This window comes from Loxodonta africana, chromosome 1 (genome assembly GCF_030014295.1).
Source record: "Loxodonta africana isolate mLoxAfr1 chromosome 1, mLoxAfr1.hap2, whole genome shotgun sequence".
Lineage (NCBI taxonomy): Eukaryota > Metazoa > Chordata > Mammalia > Proboscidea > Elephantidae > Loxodonta > Loxodonta africana.
In genome coordinates, this window is record NC_087342.1 from 69,268,480 (window position 1) to 69,286,540 (window position 18,061).

The following is an 18,061-nucleotide window of genomic DNA, read 5'->3' on the forward strand; positions in this document are numbered from 1 at the left end:
ATATGACATCGGAATAACCTAAAGCTTTTATTTCCTTTAGAAGGATCAGAGTGATACTGAGCATAACAGTATCATTCCCATAAAGTCATTAGCCAAAAAGATATGTACTTACAGCTCCCATTGTCTTAAGGAACCCTTGTTCAATACCCAGGCTATGCCAGCTGACATCTGCCACCATGTGAGAGGCGATTCCAAACAAGAAAGCTACCAGTTTCTCCGTGTCCTGCCAAAGAAGCAAATCAAAGTCATGTGTGTTTGGGTTATTTTAGAACAACAATCCTATAAAAAGTTTTAATAAATATGAATTCATTGCCATTACTGCAACTTAACAGAAAAATCAGAGGCAGGTACATTGTAGTTCCTAGATACCAAAAATCACCTAGGATTTTTTGAAATGTTTTCCCATGCTTTGGAAGTGCTTTCAGATTAATTACTACTACTGGGAGCAAAATGATCACATGGCAGAACCCTCGAATTTTTTTTTTTTTAATCTATCATATACATATGATAAAGTCCTGATGGCACAGTAGTTAATAGATTGGCTGTTAAGCAAAAGGCCAGCAGTTCAAATCCACCAGGCACTCCTCGGGAACCCTATGGGGCAGTTTTACTCTGTCCTATAGGATCGTTAAGAGTCGGAATCGACTCGACAGCAGTGGGTTTGGTTTTTTTTTTAATAGGATTTGTATGAATCAGAATTAGCTCAGTGGCAACAGGCTTGGTTTATGGTTTACACATATGATAAAAACCGTTGCTAAGACAATTTCAAATTATAGCGACCCTATAGGACAGAGTAGAACTGCCCCATAAGGTTTCCAAGAAGCAGCTGGTGGATTCAAGCTGGTCACCTTTTGGTTGGCAGCCAAGTGCTTTAACCAATGCGTCACCAAGCTCCATATATATATGATAGATGTGTATATATCGATATTTCATTTTTATTATTATAAAAACATAAAGAACATATTTGCCAATTCAACATTTTTCATGAGTGGAATTCAATAAAATGAATTATATTAATCATACTGTGCAACCATCACCAATATCCATTGCCAAATTTTCCATCTCCATAAACAGAAATTCAATCCTACCTAAATAATGATTCTCCCCTTCCCCATCCCTCCTGCCCCTGGCAACCAACCACTATTAAACTCTCATCTCTATAACTTTGCCTATTCTAGGTATTTCTTATAAGTAAAATCACATAGTATTTGTCCTTTATAATTCATTCAAGTATTAACCAGCCACAGACTATGTCCCCAGTACCGTGTTTGGCACTGAAGGTACGATGGCGAAGGAGCCCTCACAGAGTCTGGGGGGATCATACAAATGGGGTTAGTACAGGTACAAAAAAGTCCTTGTCAAGCTTGGAATGGAACTATTTTAGGACTAGAGAGTCATGCCTACCTTCTCCCAGGGAAGGGGGTAGTTCTCTCTGATGTAATGAATGCTTGCGTTAAGAAATGGAGTCCAGTGGGTGCTCTCAGCCACTTCATGGTATTTTCCTGACAAAACAATAGCAGCGCTCTTTCTTAAAAAGTTGGAGATTCTTATTAATCAGCCATAAAGAGAAATGAAGTTCTGATACATGCTACTACATGGATGAACCTTGAAAACATTATGCTGAGTGAAGTAAGTCCACCACAAGAGGACGAATATCGTACGATCCCACTCATATGAAGGATCTAGAATAGGCAAATACATAGAGACCAAAGTTCACCAGTGGCTACCAGGGGAGCGGCGGGAGGGGTCTATTGCTTTGGGGACACTGAGCTTCTGCTAAGGGTGATGAAAAAACTGGAAACAGACAAAGGAGATGGTTGAACAACACAATGAATGTAATTAATGTCACTAAATTATACATGTAAAAAATGTCAAATGTTCTGTTACATATATGTTTACAATAAAAAAAGGTCACCTGACAATAAAAAAAAAAGTCACCTGATACAGAGATTTAAAAAAAAAAAAAGTGGGAGGTTCTCTATTCACTATTCTCTATTAACCAGATCTTCCACCACCACTCACTACTGCCTCCGTTCTCCTCCTGCCCTCCAAGCCCTTTACTTTCTTCTGTTGGGGTTCAAATGAAGCCTCTAGAACAAAAGAGGAGATTGAAACTTTGGAATAGGCACAGTTCTGTCTGATGTCTCAGGCCCCACGGTAAGAGGAAAGGAGCTTAAACGGGTTCACAGCATCTGTATCAACTGGGCTCAGCACAGGCTAGAGGATTTTCCATTCCTGCGCCCTAAAACTAAGGAGAAGTCCCCAGATGGAGCAAACAGTTAACATGCTTGGCTGCTAACCAAAAGGCTGGTGTTCGAGTCTACCCAGAGGCACCTTGGAAGAAAGCCCTAGGGATCTACTTCTGAAAAAATCAACCATTGAAAACTTTGTGGAGCACAGTTCTACTCTGTCTTGGTCATCTAGTGCTGATATAACAGAAATACCACAAGTGGATGGCTTTAACAAAGAGAAATTTATTTCTTCACAGTAAAGTAGGCTAAAAGTCCAAATTCAGGGTGTCAGCTCCAGGGGAAGGCATTCTTTCTCTGTCAGGTCTGGAGGAAGGTCCTTGTCTTCAATCTTCCCGTGGTCGAGGAGCTTCTCAGGTGCAAGGACCCTGGGTCCAAAGGACGTGCTCTGCTCCTGGCACTGCTTTCCTGGTTGTGTGAGGTCCCCAACTCTGCTTGCCTCTCTTTCCTTTCATGTCTTGAGAGATAAAAGGTGGTGCAGGCCACACCCCAGGGAAACTCCCTTTTGGATCAGGGAGGTGATGTGAGTAATCCTTTTAACCACAGGCAGAGATTATGATTTATAACACATACGAAAGTCACAAAACGGAGGACAACTACACATGGTCTAACCAAGTTGGCACATATTTTGGGGGGACACAATTCAATCCATTACATACTCCTACACATATGGGGGCACCATGAGTTGGAGTTGGCTGGACAGCAACTGGAACTAGATAGAAAGCTAAGGAGACAATCTTTTTTTTTTTTTTTTTAATCTTCTTTGTCCATACCAGGCAGCCTCCCTAAAAGCGTAAAAAATAGAAGCAGCTACTCCAAAGGCTTTCAAGAATTTGAATTTGTAACAGTTGTTTTCAGATGGCATGGACTCCAGTGAACATTGACCCCAGCAGCATCTGAGTGGGCCAGTGGGTGCCCCATGCACGTCTTCATTCCCGCAGGTGAGGAAGCAAAGACAGAAACTGGTCTCTCTTCTAAACCTCCAAAGGCCAAACTCATGGGGTGCCAAATGTCAGTGGAGCAGTGGAAAGCTAAAGTCCAGAGTTCCAGTCCCTCAGTACAATTACTTATGCTGTTGCTAAAGGAAAAATTGCCCGACCAGTTTTTTAAAGCATTGGTTTTTCTGAAAGCTATTTTCAAAGAAATTAACTTGTAATTAAGAAATTTTATTTGCTCCAACACTTTTACTAGAGATAAAATTTCTAATAATTCCTATTCTTTAGAATACAACGTTGTTGTTGTTGTTAGGTGCCATAGAGTTGGTTCCAACTCATAGTGACTCTATGTACAATAGAAGGAAATACCGGTCAGCACTACGCCATTCTCACAATTATTGCTATATTTGAGTCCATTGTTGCAGCCACTGTGTCAGTCCATCTCAGCGATGGGTCTTCTACTTTTTTGCTGACCCTCTCTACTTTACCAAGCATGATGTCCTTATCCAGGGACTGATCGCTCCTGATAACATGTCCAAAATACGTGAGACGTAGTCTCGCCATCCTGGCTTCCAAAGAGCATTCTGGCTGTACTTCTTCCAAGACAGATTTGTCCGTTCTGCCAGCAGTCCATGGTATATTCAATATTCTTCACCAACACCATAATTCAAAGGCATCAGTTCAGTAAGAATCCAGAATTATGTTAGCTATAGCTCTTTAGGAAAACCTGGTGGCATAGTGGTTAAGAGCTACAGCTGCTAACCAAAAGGTCGGCAGTTCAAATCCACAAGATGCTCCTTGGAAACTGTATGGGGCAGTTCTACTCTATCCTATAGGGTCGAAATCGACTTGACAGTAACAGGTTTGAGTGTTGTTGGGGTTTTTTTTTTGTAGCTCTTTAAGGATCCCTAGTGGCGAAGTGGTTAATACACTTAGCTGTTAACCAAAAGATGAGTAGTTCAAACTCACCGGCTGTTTCATAGGAGAAAGATGTGGCAGTCTGCTTCCATAAAGATTTACAGCCTTGGAAACTCTATGAGGGCAGTTCTACTCTGTCCTAGAGGGTTGCTATGAGTCGGAATTGACTCTGTGGCAGTGGGTTTGGGTTGGGATCTCTTTTGGCCAACTTCCACTTAACTAAATTGCTAGGTTGATCAAATAACCGATGGGAAGAAAACGAAAACTAACACCCTGGAACATGCTAGATGCTGACAGGAAGCAAGACAAATTGCAGTGTAGTTTAGCAAGAGTCAGTGAGGTCTGCTTCTAATCCTGTTTGTGCCAGTTACCTTTGTTATCGTAATCATAGAATTTAATTCAATATTAGGTAAACTGATGAAATATGAGTACAGAAACAAAGAACTATTTACTTGAAAAATAGGTATCTAAGAAAATTAAATGCTTTGGAAAGATATAATAAAAGTGAATCACTAAAAAAGGAGAGCAAAACAACAACAAAAATAAATAAATAATTTAAAACTCCTACTGTTGAATTAGATATGTATGAGACAACAGTAAAAGATTTGAAAAAATTCATAAACATCTAAGAGGAGTCTAAATTCAAATTGCTTGGAAACCCTGGTGGTGTAGTGGTTAAGAGCTACGGCTGTTAACCAAAAGGTCGGCAGTTCAAATCTACCAGGTGCTCCTTGGAAACTCTATGGGGCAGTTCCACTCTGTCCCACAGGGACAGAATCAACTCCGTGGCAATGGGTTTCGTTTTGGTTTTGTCACCATTATATATTTTATAATCCTTCCCTTCAGTTGACGTTTCTGATTTCTCATTAATCCAAGGTCACATGTTAAAACGCAATATAGAAGGAACCAAAGCTCAGCCCTTTCAATCTCTCGCAAAAGTTTTCTCCTATGCCACAGGTGGTGAATCAAGTTAGGACACTTAGAATGGTTTTCATCAAAAAAATTTAAATTTTCAGAAATTTATATGCTTAAGTAAGTTTCAGTTAAATGGAAAGAGCACTTATGTGAAATAAGTCTTTGGCCAACAATAGTGGGAAATATAATATGCTATTGTATTTTTAAAACTCATAGCCATTCCTATTAGCCAAGTAAAAGTGACATCGTTTGGTATGCAAACCTTTGTCTTACCTCCTTTGCAGAAGCTGGGGTAAAAAGCATCGGGAAACACGGTTCCAGCCTGATAGGCATCCTGGTGTTCAAGCAACAGCTGAGGAACAGGAAAATAAAGAGATGAGTGTGCAAGAGTCAACAGCCTGGGAAACGCAGGCCCAGTCAATTTCTACCTATGAGATGCTGGAACTCTGGGGGAAGGAGGGGTAGGGATGGAAGGGAGAAAAAAAGAAAGAAGGGAGGATGGGAGAAAGGGAGGGAGGGAGAGAAGGAGGGGAGAAAGGGAGGAAGGAAGGGAGGAGGGTGGGGAAAAGGGAAGGGGAAGGGGAAGGGAAAGGAAAGATAGAAACCCATGCATAATCCAAGACAATACACTACAATATGTAACATCATTTCTTTCCTACCAAACACTGGCGGACTAATTAAGAACTGGCAAAAGTCACCTACTTGAATTTCACCTTTCATTTTCTCCATCCACCCACTATAGCCGTATCTCCCCAAGGCTATTTCATTGACCAGACCTGAATTTTCTAAGATTTTTATTAATCCTCACTGAAATGAGAAAAATTCGAATGTATGTTGGTTTATAGTTGCTACCTGTGCTTTACGTATATAAGATTATGTCCTTCATACTACTGGGAAGGTTAAAAGAAAGTATCCTGTCTCTTTTAAACGGATGTGATGTCAGACGGTGGGGGCTTTCTTTTAAATAGTCTTCCTGGGTAGGCCCCTCATTCAACTCCACTTGAACCCTCTTGTGGCGTGTCTTGGAGTCCTGGCAGTGCAGTGGTCAAGAGCTGTGACTGCTAACCAAAAAGTCAGTAGTTCAAATCTACCAGCCGCTCCTTGGAAACCCTATGGGGCAGTTCTATACTGTCCTATCAGGTCACTAGAAGTCAGAATTGGCTCAACGGCAATGGGTTTTTTTTTCTCCTTTGGTTTGTTGGTGTGCTAGCTGCAAGCTAACCAGTTGCTGTCGAGTTAATTCCAACACATGGTGACCCCAAGTGTGTCACAGTAGCACTGTGCTACTACAGTGTCTGCTTGTGGCTGATTTTTTCAGAAGTAGATTGCTAGGTCTTTCTTCTGAGGCACCCCTGGGTGGATTCGAACCTTCAACCTTTTGGTTAGTAGCTGAGTAAGTTAAACATTTGCATCACCCAGGAACAGGTGCTTGCTGGAGGCTGGAAAACCAAAGACATTTCCGAGACTGTCTCACAACTCAGGGTCTGACGTGGTCCAGATTCCACCATGCAGCCCACTTCTACCCCTTCTGTTCTTCAGTTAGCATAGAGGGTTTGGTTTTTATGCAAAAGTAATAGCAGTTGTCCCAGTGTTTGCTGGTGAGGATTTTGACTGAGGTGATGAGGTCCTGGAGCTTATAGTCAAGGTGGTAGCTTCTTAATTCCCTAACCATGTACGAAACAATTGAACCTGGAGCTAGTAAATGGCGCAGTGGCTTCTTGATTATGGCATGGGTAGCATTTCTTGGCTCGCCAGTCCCATGTATTGTTCTGGACGCTCATCCCAGAGCCTGCTCCTTCAGTCCCCATAAAAGATCTATAAGCACCAAATTCCTGGCAGTGAGCCCCTTTTTGCTGCTAGCCAGAGTGGTTTCCACTATCTACCAGCGAACTCCAATACCAAAACTAAAAACCAAACCAGTTGCTGTTAGTTCTGATTCATGGTAACCCCATGCGTTTCAGAGTAGAACTGAGCTCCACAGGGCTTTCATGGCTGTGACCTTCTGGAAGAAGATTGCTAGGCCTTTCTTCCTACGTGCCTTTGAATAGGTTCGAACCACCATGAGAGGTATTAGCATGTGGATCATATATGGAGGAAACAAAAAAGCAAACCCACTGCTGTTGAGTCGATTCTGACTCATAGTGACCCTATAGGATAGAGTAGAACTGCCCCATAGGGTTTCCAAGCAGCATCTGGTGGATTCAAACTGCCAACCTTTTGGTTAGCAGCTGTAGCTCTTAACTACTACACCACCGCGGCTCCAAGAAGAAATAAAAGCACCTCCAAAAAAACTTAAAAAATAAAGAAATATAGCATCGTCTGTTTTGTTGGGGTTTTTTGTTTGTTTTATTTCTTTTGCTTCTTCTGACCAGCATTCCATTCCCCTCTTTCTAGAGAGATGAACCCATTCCAGTTTGACCAGGTGGGGTAAATGGCCAGTATATCTATGCCCCACCACAGTCTGGCTCAGAGATATATATTTGATCCAAGCTATTTGGATCAGAACCTTCCCCAAGACTTCTCAGGTAGAGCTCTGTGGAAGACACCTTCTTTCCTTTGGGGCTGCTGAGCTTTGAGGATATGAGTCCTGAGCTGTAGATGTCCTACCCACAGAGAAAGATAGAGTACTCTACCCCTGGATGATCAGCTACATGGACCAGTAAACTGCCCTTTTTTCTAAAGACAGCTTGAGTTGGACTTTTGTCACTTGAAAATAATAATTAACTCTATTGAATATTTACTTTATCAGCCCCCGTTTTAAGTACTTTATATGTACTAAAACTTGTTCAGTCTATCTCTGGTGAGATAGATAATGTTATTTAACTTGACAAAATAATCCCGAAGTAAATTTGAAAAATAAAGGCACAAAATAGGAAACTGCTGGAATAAAAAGAAGAGTATTGAGGGAGGATGTATCCTTCAGATATAAAAATGTATTTTTAAGCTAGAGAAATTAAAATACCATGATATTGGCACCAAAAGAGATAGCTAGATGAATAAATCATAACAGTGAGTACAGAAACAGGCTCAAACATACATAATAGTTTAATCTATGATTAAAAAAGAACTCGTTACCATTGAGTTGGTTCTGACTCATGGCAACCTCATGTGTTACAGAGTAGAACTGAGCTCTGTAGGGTTTTCTTGCTGTAATCTTTATGGAAGCAGATCACCAGGCAGCACTGGGTGGGTCCGAACTTTAGGTTAGTGGTGGTCATGAATTGAATTGTGTCCGCCTAAAATACCTGTCAGCTTGGCTAGGCCATGATTTCCAGTACTGTGTGATCATCCACCATTTTGTCATCTGATGTGATTTTTCTATGTGTTGTAAATCCTATCTCTATGATGTTAATGAAGTAAGATTAGTGGCAATTATATTAATGAGCCAGGCAATCTACAAGATTAGGTCATGTCTTGAGTCAATCTTTTTTGAGATATAAAAGAGAGAAGTGAGCAGAAAGACAGAAGGACCTCATACCATCAAGAAAGTAGTGCCACAAGCAGAGCGTGTTCTTTACCCAGGGTCCCTGCATTGAGAAGCTCCTAGACCAGGGGAAGATTGATGACAAGGACCTTCCTCAGAGCTAACAGAGAGGGAAAGCCTTCCCTTGGAGCTGACATCCTAAATTTGAACTTCTAGCCTACTAGACTGTGAGAATAAACTTCTGTTTGTTGAAGCCATCAACTTGTGGTATTTCTGTCATAGCAGCACTAGATAACTAAGACAGTAGTCGAGTGGAAATTATTTGTGTACCCAAGGACCTTCTTACATATGAGAGAGATGAGTAAAGGACTGAGTAATTAGCAAAGGGTGTTGGCACAACCCCAATATCTATGAGTATATCTAGCTTACTCTTTGTGCGTGGAGGAATCCATGCTTAGCCTAGATGACACTGATTGAAATTAACAGTACCAATAACAGATCCCTGTTATTGGACCCCTATTATGCTTTATGTCAAAATAAACACAAAAGAGCTTAGAGAGTTAAATGTCAAAAGCAGAGTCACATGAAATCTGAAAAATCATGCTGAGTTAAATAAGTCAGTCGCAAAATGACAAATATTATATGATCCCTCTTATATGAAATAAGCAAATGTATAGAGACCAAAGTTTATTAGTGGTTACCAGGGGGTGGGGGGAGAAGGAAAGGGGGAGTCATTGCTTGGGGGGGACTGAGTTTCTGTTCGTGGTGGTTGAATAACTTGGAAAAGGATAATGGTGATAGTTACACTAATGATGAACATAATCAATGTCACTGAATTGTACATGTAAAAATTGTTGAATTGGCAAATGTTTGGTAATACATATTTTTACCACAATAGAAAAAAAAAAATAAACTGGAGCCATAAATTAACAGGGCAAAATTTAAGTGAACAATTGTATCATTTTGGAGTGGGAATGATTTTTGTAAGCATAACACACAAGCAGCACTGTAAAATAATGGGCGGATTTAGCTACATAAAAATCCTAAGAGTTCTGCATGGTAAAAAGACCAGAAATATATTTACATGTTTAAAAGAAAAACAAATAACCAAGGAAATCATTTGATAGATGAAGGGCTAATCTCTCTAATACAGGCAGTCCCCAGATTACGAACGAGTTCCGTTCCTAAATCTATCTTTAAACCAAACGTCAGAACATTTAGGAACAGTTTGTATCTACCATCAGTTAGTCCAATGTTTGTCTTAGTATATAGAGTACCTTTCTATGCATCAAAACATTAAAGAAACACTTCCAGATACATTGAAACATCTTTAACATAATCATACAGTAATAATAACAGTGTTTTGATAAGGATCCCAAAGTAGTGGTCATTTATTATTATGAACCATTGTATGTACGCCAAATTTTTGATATAATAGGCTTTCCAGGGGTTGGTTTGTAAATACTAGTTGTACATAAGTAAGACATTTATAACCCAGGGACTGCCTGTAAATAAGCTATTCTTACAAATAAGATAGAAAGAAATATTCTCATAGAAAAATGAACCAAAGACACAGGCAATTCACAGAAGGGGTAATACAAATGGCCAATAAACGCTTCGAAACAGATTTAATCTCATTAATCATAAATTAATGGTGGTGTCAAAGGAGGCCCAGGGGAGAGTCAGGACTTTCGTGACCTCCCCCACAGTAAGGAGGATACCCCACCCTCTGGTGTCAGTGTAAAACCACTTGCCCTTGAGTTGACTCCAATTCATGGTGGCCCCATGTGTGTTAGAGTAGAACTGTGCTCCGTAGATTTTCAATGGCTGATTTTTTGGAAGTAGATTGCCAGGCCTTTCTTAGGTACTACTGGGCAAACTCCAACTTCCAACCATTCAGTTAGCAGCCAAGTGTGTAACCATTTGCACCACTTGGGAACTCCTGGAAGTCATGGACGGGAGCAGCAACTAGGCATTTCTACTCCTCTCAGACAGATAAACTGGCATTTTTTAGCAGTAAGAAAATAGTGTCCCTCCTTCTCCTCCTGGAGTGGTGTCAAGAGGAAAACAGAAGAGAAGGTTTAAATAAGATCAAGAGCCTCGTAACATAATAGCCAAAATGTCCAGATTTCAATCAAAAATCCCTCGTCCTACCAAGAACCAGGAAGCTCTCAAACTGAATGAAAAAAGACAATCACTAGCTATCAACACTGAGATGGCAGAAAAATTAGAATTATCTGACATATTTTTTAAAATAGCCATCATAAAAATGCTTCAGTGAACAATTACAAACATGCTTGATACAAATGAAAGAAAAAAAAGTCTCAGCAAAGAAATAGAAAATATAAAAAAGAACCAAATGGAAATATTAGAACTGAAAAATACAATACCCAAAATGAAAGTTAACATCGCCAGTAATGGGACAAATTACCATTGCTTGCCTTCTGATAGGATGTAAGAATACAACATCATTTCAATGTTCTATGATTTTCTTGCCAAAAACAGATAACCTCCAGGAAAATTTAATCAGGAGGAACCATCAGACAAAACCAAATTAAGGTAGATTCTACAGTTACTGGACTATACTTTTAAAAAAGTCAAGGTCATTGTAAAGCAGGCCTGAGGAGCTGTCCTAGATTGGAGGAGGCCAAAGAGAATTCATAACTAAATACAAGATGTGAGCTTGGATTGGTCTGTACCCATAATGGAAATTGCTGAGACAGCCGGTAAAATTTGAATGAGGTCTCAGAACTAGGCAATAGAGTTATTTCAGTGTTGAGTTCCTGATTTTGATGATTATACTATGGTTATGTACTAAAGTGTCCTTGTTTTTGGAAAACAAAGAACGATGTGTGAAAAGACAATGACTATCAAGTCAGCAATTAATACATATACATGTTATATACATATTACAATATGTATAAATAGAGAATGAGAAGACAAATATAGTAAGCTGTCAACAATTGAGGAAACTAGGTAAAGGGCAAATAGGAATTGTTTATCTTATTTTTATAATTTTTCTATAAGTTTTAAAATAAAAAGCTAAAACAGGGAATCAGTTAAATAAATTACGGTATATTCTGGGCAATAGAAAAACATGTAATTGCTTAAAAAACAAGTGTCAAAACAGTCTGTAGGGTGTAACTTTCTGGGGAAAAAAAGTACTAATATATGCATAGAAACTGCCTGGAATAAAAAAAAAGCAAAATGCTTACACTGGTTATCACTGAGATTTTTCTTTTTTTAAATTTTACAATGACCTTCTATTGTTTTATAATTGAAAAGACGCAACCTTTTCTATTGCGAGGGGGGACTGGGAGAGGATGACAAGTAACTCCTGTTGCTCTGATTCTATGCTCAACATACCATTATTCTATTTATTCTTGTACAAAGAGAGTAAATATCATGGCAGTAATGACCATCTGTGTGAAGTCAACTGATTCCTACAGTTCTTATAAATCATAAAACTGATTTTCTCAGTTTTGTGTATTAATCTCTTTTTTATTTATGTAAGTAAGATAAGAACTGGATTGTTTAATATAAGAACTTAGTGTAAGTCAAGTCTTTGAAGTGCAATCACCTCTGGATGTATTAACAAAAGAAAACCCCCACAAAAATGAATACATCAGTCTATAAGAAAATAACCAGAATGCTCCTTAGAAGCGAGGAAGGCAAGACTTTGGCTCATTTACTTTGGACACATCATCAGGGAAGACCAATCACTAAAAAAGGACATCATGGTTGGTAAAGTAGAAGGTCAGCAAAAATGAAGGAAACGTTCAATAACCACAGCAATGGACTCAAACATACCAATGACCATGAGTATGACACAGGACCAGGCGAGGTTTCCTTCTATTATACATAAGGTCACCATGAGTTAAAACCAACCTGACAGCAACAAAAACAACAACAATCTCTGAACCAACAAAGCTCAGCCTTGAATGTGTAGATCATGCTGAGATCTTGCCAGCCAGAGGGGATCTGTCTATCCAGCCTACCAACTAGAATCCTGCAGGGCACTTCCCTCTGCATGAATTCACCAAACTACACCAATGAGTTGACAGGTCAACCAAAAGCAGATCTTAGTAGGAAGAAGGAGCCCTGGTGCCACAGTGATTAAGTTCTTGGTTGCTAACCAAAAAGGTGGTTGTTTGAACCCACCCAACCGCTCCGTGGAAGAAAAGGCCGAGCGATCTGCTCCCGTACAGAACACGGCCTAGAAAACCCTATGGGGGCAGTTCTATTTGAAAATTGACTTGATAACACGTAACAGCAACAGATAATAAACAAGCTATTCTTACAAATCAAGAGAGAAAGAAATATTCTAATACAAAAATGAGCAAAAGACACAGGCAGTTCACAGAAGATGTAATAGAAGTAGCCAATGAACACTTGAAAATATATTTAATCTCATTAATCATATTAATTAATGGCTCCTACATACGGGGATATAAAGTGGAGCATTCATCTTTGAAAAGGGACATGCTGATATTATTAAAAGTAAAGTAATTCCTATCTACTTCATAAATTAAAAGAAGAAAGCGTGAGTACTCAGGGCATTTAGTCATTTCCAGTGACAACATCAGAATTTCGACCAATGTTGAAAGGGAGTGTTTGGTGTCCATTTCACGTTTTAAAGTTGGGCTAATAATACAAGCTTGATTTATCTCTACTAGGCAATCACTCTGCTGCACGCACTCAGGGTTGATTTTTCACATGATGAATTAGGCAGGTTCTGGCTTCCCCGTCTCTCTCTTGCCTGCTTCCTACCAGGGCTATCAAAGATGGAAATCTGATAAAAATGCTGTTTTTACACAGAGGTCCTATTAAACTGGCAAGTAAGAAAGTTGAAACCAAGGGCTAAAAGTAGTTTGGGATGTAATAAATTTCAGTTATCGTGCCACCCTGCTCTGCAGTAAAAAAAAAAAAAAAAAATTGCTGTTGAATTGATTCCGACTCATAGCAACCCTACAGGACAGAGTAGAACTGCCCCATAGGGTTTCTATGGAGTGGCTGGTGGATTTGAACTGCTGACCTTTTGGTTAGCAGCCTTAGCTCGCCATAGCTTTTAACCACTCTGCCACCAGGGCTCCCCTGCTTTTCATACTGGATTATAAAGATTTATTGGTAATAATTCGACCCAATTCTGATATCATGAGGAAATGCTAACCAATTTTATCAAATGTAAGTATTTAATAATCATCTTTGTCACAAGTAATATTTAGTTACAGAGTCAGAAATAGTGTATAGGGTCTGAACGGGTTAGACTAACTTGAGAATGGGTAGAGGTGAGCCATCATATAGTCCTACCAGGAATACAGTAGGAGGAGAAGTCCAAGGAACATTCCAATGCAAATTTCTGAGTAAATACTTCCTTCTCCTCATGGTGATGCAATTTTTTACAACACAAACAGACAAGAAGTAGAAAATAAATGACTCATCTCTGATGTGATCTCTCTTTATAAAAACAGGAAAGATACATAATTTTTAAAAATTATTTTATACTATTATTAATAACATTTATGTTATATATTTATATAACATTTATATAATATATATTATTTACATAATATAAAATATATTAGCATAGCACACCTACGAAACTACCTCACAGAGTGGAGGGTGCAGTTGGCAAAGAAACATGGAAGATGGGCATTATTTGTGTAAAAATAAAAATACGGTATATACATGCCTGTGAATTCTGGTGATGAAGAATATCGAATATACCATGAACTGAGAGAAGAACAAAAAAATTTGTCTTGGAAGAAGTACGACCAGAATGCTTCTTAGAAGTAAGGATGGCAAGACTTTACCTCACATGCTCTGGCCATGTTATCAGGAGAGACCAGTCCCTGGAGAAGGACATCATGCTTGGTAAAGTGGAGGGTCAGTGAAAAAGTGGAAGACCCTTAGTGAGATGGACTGACACAGTGGCTACAACAATGGGCTGAAACGTAACAATGACCGTGAGGATGACACAGGACCCGGCAGTGTTTTGTTCTGTTGTACATAGGGGTCGCTATGAGTCAGAACCAACTTGACAGCACCTAACAACATATATGTATAAAAAACCAAACCCATTGCCGTGGAGTCAATTCTGACTCATAGCGACCCTATAGAACAGAGTAGAACTGCCCCATAGAGATTCCAAGGAGCACCTGGTGGATTTGAACTGCCGGCCTTTTGGTTAGCAGCCATAACACTTAACCGCTACACCACCAGGGCTTCCAGCAACATATACACACATATATATACACATACAGATATGCACATATACACATACATATATACGTACACATAGTTTGAGTAGTACTTAGAGGTAAGCCATTCTCCAGAACATATATTTTTTAATCCAAAATATTAATGTTTTTTGTAGAGACATAAAAATAACTCCTAAAATTATTGTTTAAATATGTTTAAGTATCTTTTAGGATTTTTGTTTGGCACTATTGAAGAAAGTTAATGCACAAGGAATAAAAGAAAAATCAAGCTTTATACCTCTTTGTAGTTAACACTCCCAACTTGAAGACTGAGAAACTCCAGAGCTCTGTGTCCTGAGAGAAATAAATTACATAAATCCATTACGTTCAGCTATAACTGAAAATGAAACTTACTAGAGACCATTTGACAAGGAAAATATATAATTCCATGGTTGTAACTGTCAAAGAAACAGGACATGGAAATTAAGTTTATACTCATTTAAAATTTTCATTAACCCACTGCCGTCAAGTCGATTCTGACTCATAGCGACCCTAAGGGATACAGTAGAACTGCCCCATAGGGTTTCCAAGGAGCGCCTGGGGGACTCAAACTGCCAACCTTTTGGTTAGCAGCCCTAGCTCTTAACCTCTATGCCAGGGTTTCCAAAAAAATATCTTTCTTAGGCATAATTAGATTCATAGAATATTTATATTATTATAATACAAATCAAATTTGCATGGTAGTTTAATATTTCTACTTAACTAGCCCTATGACCATGGGTAAGTTATTTAATCTCTCTAGGTCTCAGTTCTCACTTATGTAAAGTCAGGTACATAATACCCACCTCACAGGTTTGTTGAGAGAATCACAGAAAATCAATGCAAAGTGACGAGCACAATGGTTGATACATGGTAGGATCTCAGTAAATAGAATTTACCATCATCATATTTTGCCTCAGAACAATCCACTGAGGTAGATAAACCTAAGTAGGAAATATGATAAGGGGCCTAAACCACGGACTGGTCAGTGATCCTCAAACATTCTTTCATCACTGGACCATTTGGAAGGACAAAAAAAACCTCAAGTCATCTACTTCGCCTACATACTCACACTCACAAATACGTACATGCCCTCCTCCACACTCTGAATCTTCTTAGAATCAATAGGAAGACTAACATCCTTTCTGAAGAGATATGCAAAGGTGATACCCTAATTTTATCATGAATCATATCCAATTTAATTCAAACAACAAAAAAAGTATAATAAAACCCGTTGCTGTTGAGTCAATTCCAACTCATACGACCCTATAGGACAGAGTAGAACTGTGTCACGGTGTTTCCAAGGAAGGGCTGGTAGATTCGAGCTGCTGATCTTTTGGTTAACAGCCTGAGGTCTTAACCACTGAACCATCAGAACTCCAAAAAAGAGAGAAAAAAAAAGTATACAACCACCACTGTATGATAAGCAAAGAGCCTGGCAGTACCATGGTTAAGCACTAGGCTGCTAACTGAAAGGCTGGCAGTTCTAACCAACAAGCAGCTCTGTGGGAAAAAAGACCCGGCGACCTGTTGTCGTAAAGATTACAGTCTAGGAGACCCTATGAGGCAGTCCTACTCCATCCTGAAGGGCTGACATGAGTCAGAATTGACTGAACAGCACACAACAACAACATATTACAAGCACTGACACCATAAAAGACAAGTCCACATCGACACAAATAACCTGCATATAGGAAGTTAATAACCTAATTTATCAACCAAAACCACTAAATGAAGCCAATTATAATTAACTAGCTTACATAAATGTAAACCTTCCACTTAGGTCCTATATAAGAACTGAAAAAGGGAACAATCAAGATATTTATAAACTCATCCAAGTTATTAGTTAAGTAAATGTTGGCATTTTAGTCTCCTTTTATATAAACAATTCTCAAAATTTGTGCAGATTCTATTTTGGGAATTGCTTTCAATTATGTTCACATTAATATATATTTTACTCTTTAAATGTCTGTTAGGACCTTCATTTGGCATCTGCTACAGAAAGGTAATCATCTGAATTTATTAAAAATTTTATATTTCGGGACCATGGTTTCAGGGGACGTCTAGGTCAATTGGCAGAGTATCTATTAAGAAAACATTCTGCATCCTACTTTGGAGAGTGGTGTCTGGGGTCTTAAACACTAGCAAGCAGCCATCTCAGATGCATCAGTTGGTCTCAACCCACCTGAAGCAAAGGAGAATGAAGAATACCAAATGACAAGGTAATTATGAGCCTAAGAGACTGAAAGGATCACATAAGCCAGAGGCTACATCAGCCTGAGACCAGAAGAACTAGGTGGTACCCAGCTACAACTGATGACTACAGCCCTGACAGGGAACAGAACAGAGAATCCCTGAGGGAGCAGGAGAGCAGTGGGATGCAGACCTCAAATTCTCATGAAAAGACCAGACTTAATGGTCTGACTGAGACTAGAAGGACCCCGGAGGTCACGGTCCCCAGACCTTCTGTTAGTCCAAGACAGGAACCATTCCCAAAGCCAACTCTTCAGACAGGGATTGACTGGACTATGGGATAGAAAATGATACTGGCGAGGAATGAGCTTCTTGGCTCAAGTAGACACATGAGACTACGTGGGCAGCTCCTGTCTGGAGGGGAGAGGAGAGAGCAGAGGGGGTCAGAAGCTGGCTGAATGGACACGAAAATAGAGGGTGGAGAGAAGGAGTGTGCTGTCTCATCACGGGGAAAGCAACTAGGAGTATATAGCAAGGTGTATATAAATTTTTGCATGAGAGACTGACTTGATTTGTAAACTTTCACTTAAAGCACAGTAAAAATTTTTTAAAAATTATATTTCATCTGTTGTGTAAATCTTTAAACTCTAAGAATTAAAAAGTGGAATATTTCCACTTAGGCTTGTTCCACTTCAGAACAGGTTTTAGGAATTTCACAGATCTTAGAATTGGAAGAATTGGAAGACACAGTAAAATTTAAGAAGTTCAACTCCCTTGTTTTATAGGAGAGGAATTGAGAGATAAAGTGACTTGCCCAGCATCACACATCTAGTTTACAGCAGAGCTGTTATTAGAACCTACCTTGGATTCTCTTTTCCAGTATCTCCTGCCTCCGTTTTAGCAGTAAATGTTTAATGAAAAGAACACAGGACTAGCTGTCAGGACATGTAATTCTAGACCTGCCACTAAAACGTGAGCTGGGAAACTCTGGGGAAGCTTTCTGGGGTCAGATGCCTCATCTGTAAAATTAAGGAATTGGACTAAAGACCTCAAGTCATAAAATTCTAAGGGTTCTTGTCTACCGTAGCTCAATACCTAGGTCTATTTCACCCTGGCAAGTTTCCCTATTTTATTTTTAATCTTGTTCTGCGGTATATAACTACAAACAATCATTACTGGTTTTATCTA

The 18,061-nt window shown here is 39.3% G+C and overlaps 1 protein-coding gene across 1 annotated transcript in view; it reads right to left on the reverse strand.

Moving 5' to 3' along the window:
• The window catches only part of GPLD1 (glycosylphosphatidylinositol specific phospholipase D1), a 59,600-nt gene that overhangs the window by 40,390 nt on the left and 1,149 nt on the right, over positions 1-18,061 (reverse strand). Inside the window, exons 2-5 of the mRNA XM_003416440.3 lie at positions 14,940-14,995; positions 5,291-5,369; positions 1,405-1,502; positions 113-223 (exon numbers count right to left, since the gene is read on the reverse strand). Of these exons, the coding sequence (XP_003416488.1) occupies positions 113-223; positions 1,405-1,502; positions 5,291-5,369; positions 14,940-14,995 (344 nt within the window). The remainder of the gene's footprint in view (positions 1-112; positions 224-1,404; positions 1,503-5,290; positions 5,370-14,939; positions 14,996-18,061) is intronic.